This window comes from Erigeron canadensis, chromosome 3 (assembly GCF_010389155.1).
Source record: "Erigeron canadensis isolate Cc75 chromosome 3, C_canadensis_v1, whole genome shotgun sequence".
NCBI classification, from domain to species: domain Eukaryota; kingdom Viridiplantae; phylum Streptophyta; class Magnoliopsida; order Asterales; family Asteraceae; genus Erigeron; species Erigeron canadensis.
In genome coordinates this window covers 35485285-35489273 of record NC_057763.1, presented here as the reverse complement: position 1 = coordinate 35489273, position 3989 = coordinate 35485285, and the positions used below count along the sequence as shown (strand labels likewise).

Here is a 3989-nt window from a genome sequence, read left to right as displayed (position 1 = left end):
AAAGACTAACAAAGAAGGACTTGAGTGGAGATGTAAATTTCAAGTTTGTTCAAAGAGATGTAGATCAAAAAGGTAAAAGAAAGCAGCAAGAAGAAACAGATGTTTTCGAAGATTCAGAAACTGATTCAGAGCAACCCTGTAAACGAATTAAGAAGGAGCCAAAAAGCGATGATGATACAGATGATAACAATGGAGCTGGAGGAGGTGGTGGATATGGAACACACACAAACGTGACGAGCCTGGGATCAGAAGTTGCTGTAGGAAATTGATGGAGGAGTTTAAAACTTAACCACGATATGATGTTGATTTTGTTGTGCTAGTATGAACCATTTTGTGATAGCAGATTACACTTGTGTTTTTAAAAGCTCAAGTACATGAATATAGACATCGGATTTTAATACATACATTCTTTGGTGATCTCTCTTAATAATTGTGATATTAGTAGCTATATATAATCTTCTAAGAAGATCGTTTGGTAGACATTTCTTACTTCGTTACATTGACTACTGAGCTATCTACAACCAACTCTAGGTCCCCATCTTCCGTACTTTTTGGTATTACTTCTAAGGGCTTATAGGTATAGAGCCAGGCACATACATAATAGTATACCAGGTTTACTACTTGTATACCAGTTACAACCATGTAGTAGTATTCCAATCTACCTCTATTTATGTTCCTATCAGGCAGCCAATTTCCGCCATTTCCGTTTGCAGTAAACTTATGAACCATAGTAACCAGTAACGTTCCCGCATACTGTCCAAATCCATTTGCAGCCCAATAAAGAGCCAACGCAGTGCTTTTCATACTTTCCGGTGCCTGATCATATATAAACTCTAATTTACCAACATAAAAGAATGCTCCGGCTATACCATGAAGTGAGTACTGAGGGATCAACCAAAACACACTTATCGGTATCATCTGAGTTGGCTTGTCAAGTAAATTATGATCACTTGCTACGTGTTTTCGTTTAACCTCAACAAACGATGCGACAAATGTTGCACAGATGCTTATGATGAAGCCAACGCCAATCCTCTGTATACACGTGATGCCCGCAGGGTTCTTTGTGATGCGGTGTGCAAAGGGGATAAATAAACGATCATACAAGGCAATGGAAACAATCAAGGCTAGGACATCAAAGACTGCCATGCTAGCCGCAGGTACTTCAAATGAGCTACTTTTGACCAGGTGTCGGTCCATGGTCCGAGCTTGCATGATGGTGAAGCTATTTTGGTGCGAGTACGCCATCACATATATTACTCCTGTTGACACAATTGGCAACAGTCGAATGATGGATTTTAGTTCTTCAACTCTATGGACAGTAGCAATCCTCCAAGGTTTCGGTGAGTTTGAAAGGAGGTCGGTGTCATCTTGGGTTATTATTGCAGCCTTATCAAACCACCTTCAAAAGCACAATCACAGGATAAACCAACTGAAAAAATATATAAGAAGCTAAAGTTTTTAATTAATGTATGTTTACCTTAATTGATGGGTATGAACAAGCCTGCCATGTTTAGAAATACTTGAATCGAGCTCTTTGTTTTCATAAAGAAGTTGATCATCAACTGGTAACACGACTTTCCTCTTTTTGAAAGCAGCAACCATAACTTGGGCCAGTCTAACAAACGGACTTCCTTCAGGTTTGACTTTGTGATAAATTGGGGAGCCTATTAAAAACACAAAAAACGCAGCGACCATTGCAATCGTTGGTATCCCAAGACCCCAACCCCAGCTCACATTATCTTGTATATACACAACCAGTGTGAGTGCAGACAGACTTGCTAGTGATAACAAAAAGTAGTACCAATTAAAGAAATTCCAGTTTTTCGCTTGAGTTTTCAGTTTCTTCATGTCTAGTTGATCTGCAGCAAATGCAACGACACAAGGCCGTATGCCTCCTAAACCAACTGATGTTAAAAGGAGGGAGATATAAAGGACCGACATTTGAGACTGTGACGCTTCTTTGCAGTTCACTTGAGTGGGGCATTGTTGTGGTCGGAACTGGGGCAAGATTGATGATATGGTCACAAGGATCATTCCCTGATCGAATTGATAATAAAAAAAAATATTAAAGACTACTAATACTAATTTATGAATGGATGTTTGGGGGTACGTGGTAGAGATAAATGGTTAATTAGTATGTATTGAGATGCAGACCAGTTCGTAAATGAGCAAGGCGATGATGATGGTCCAGTAGCGACCAGCAAAAGAGTCGGCAACAATTGCACCAATAATGGGCATAAAACTAGCAACACCACCGAAGTTAGTCAGGGTGTTGGATGCCTTCACCAGTGGCATGTTGAGTTGTTCTGTTAAGTATGTTATCAAATTGGCATTGAAACCAGTGGCGGCGAATCGGTCACATATCTCATTTGCTGTGAAATTCAATCAAAGGATATATATATATATATATATTAGTTTTTCATTAAAAAAAAAAACATAGGGAAAATTAATATCATGGTAGATATATAGATACTTGTATTAACGTTATTAGTATTTGGAGGACTTAGCTTTATATTCATTTCTTACCAACATATGAATACTTCCAAGTTATTAATTAGAAAAATATTGATCTGATTGACCTTAATTCATCTACAACAATGACATGATCATGAGTATCGTGACGGACGAGTGTACGACAGGCGTTCGAATTACTAAAATCTTACAAAAAGAACGCTATACTATACGTACCAAGAATGAATGGCATGGTTTTGATCCCACCAAGCTTCCTCTTTTGCTTTACCATCTTATTAATACTTTCTTCTTCATTTCCCGTCACGTTTTCCTTCTCTGCTTTCATCTTCTAATTAATTCTGAGGTTTTGGAGTAGTTTGAAGTTGTGGAGGGAGCTTAATTAATTTCAGAATGATCGAATGGCTAACAAGAATATTTATAAGCATAGTAACAAGTAGTAGTATGAATGATTGACAGAGTGGGGTACCTCTTGATGTGCATCTATATCTATATATATTGAATAATGTGATAGTGAGTGAGTAAGAAAGATAGATTAAAAATCAAACCAACCAAATTACTGGCCAACTTTGGTGAACCAAGACATTTCAATCTCCTTCTTCTTTATATAATAATAATAATAATAATGTCACTTATCGACAACATGCCTATATGTCGAATCACCAACCCTTGGTTTTTTAGTTTTCATAGTTATTATTGTCATGTTTATATATAGTAATAGTAATTTTGTGAATAGTACTTCAATTAATTAATTGCCGTCTTGGGAAGGATCTCTCATACATATACATGATGTAAAGTTTGCTAGCCTAGATTATATATAGTTATAAAATTTCATGTGATCGAGCATTGTTATTAACATCTATGTGATGCCGTGATGGTTTTCCAAAAAATAACCAAATTTATATGCATGTACTTTTTCCCATATATAAAGACCATGCAACTTTGTTAGAAGATGTCATATTATTAATTATTGTTTGGTTTTGTATTCATCCAGCTACCTTGTAATATTCTTCCAATCTGGGTCTACTTAATCGACTTTATCCCAATATTCCCTCGTACCCATCGATAGTGCAATTAAACCTATGAATTATAGTATATAATGATGACAAAAATAGCAACGAATTTATTAAAGACTTTGTTTCATAATACGTTGTTAGCTATTTAATTTAATAGATATGATAGATATTATGTTAAACGCTATATACTTTCACGTTTGTCAATTAGGTCGATGACAAAACCTTAAAACTACTATTCATAAAACCCAAATGCAGAGTTGAGAAGTCTGAGTTATCGCATATATTTCGACATGCATGACCATGCCAAATGATATTAGCTAATTAAAAGTATTTATATTACAGTTTTAATAGCTACTGTAGTATTTTTATCTGTATTCATTTTGAGTCAAATTTGTGTCTTTTTTTTTTTTATAATAATAGAGAAATTTGTGTCCTTCTAGTTACTTAATTATTTTTGTATTTTTATGAACAGAAATTAAAAGGAATTAAAGTGGTTTGTGGATG

The 3989-nt window shown here is 35.5% G+C and overlaps 1 protein-coding gene across 1 annotated transcript; it reads right to left on the bottom strand.

The window, feature by feature from the left end:
* Window positions 1-353: 353 nt before the first annotated feature.
* On the bottom strand, window positions 354-2841 carry LOC122593541 (protein NRT1/ PTR FAMILY 3.1-like). The gene is made up of 4 exons (XM_043765962.1): window positions 2689-2841; window positions 2155-2372; window positions 1478-2037; window positions 354-1399 (listed from the first exon to the last, which is right to left on the bottom strand). Exons 1-4 carry the CDS (start codon window positions 2795-2797, stop codon window positions 487-489), a joined length of 1800 nt encoding a protein of 599 aa, XP_043621897.1. The 5' UTR covers window positions 2798-2841; the 3' UTR covers window positions 354-486.
* Window positions 2842-3989: the final 1148 nt, after the last annotated feature.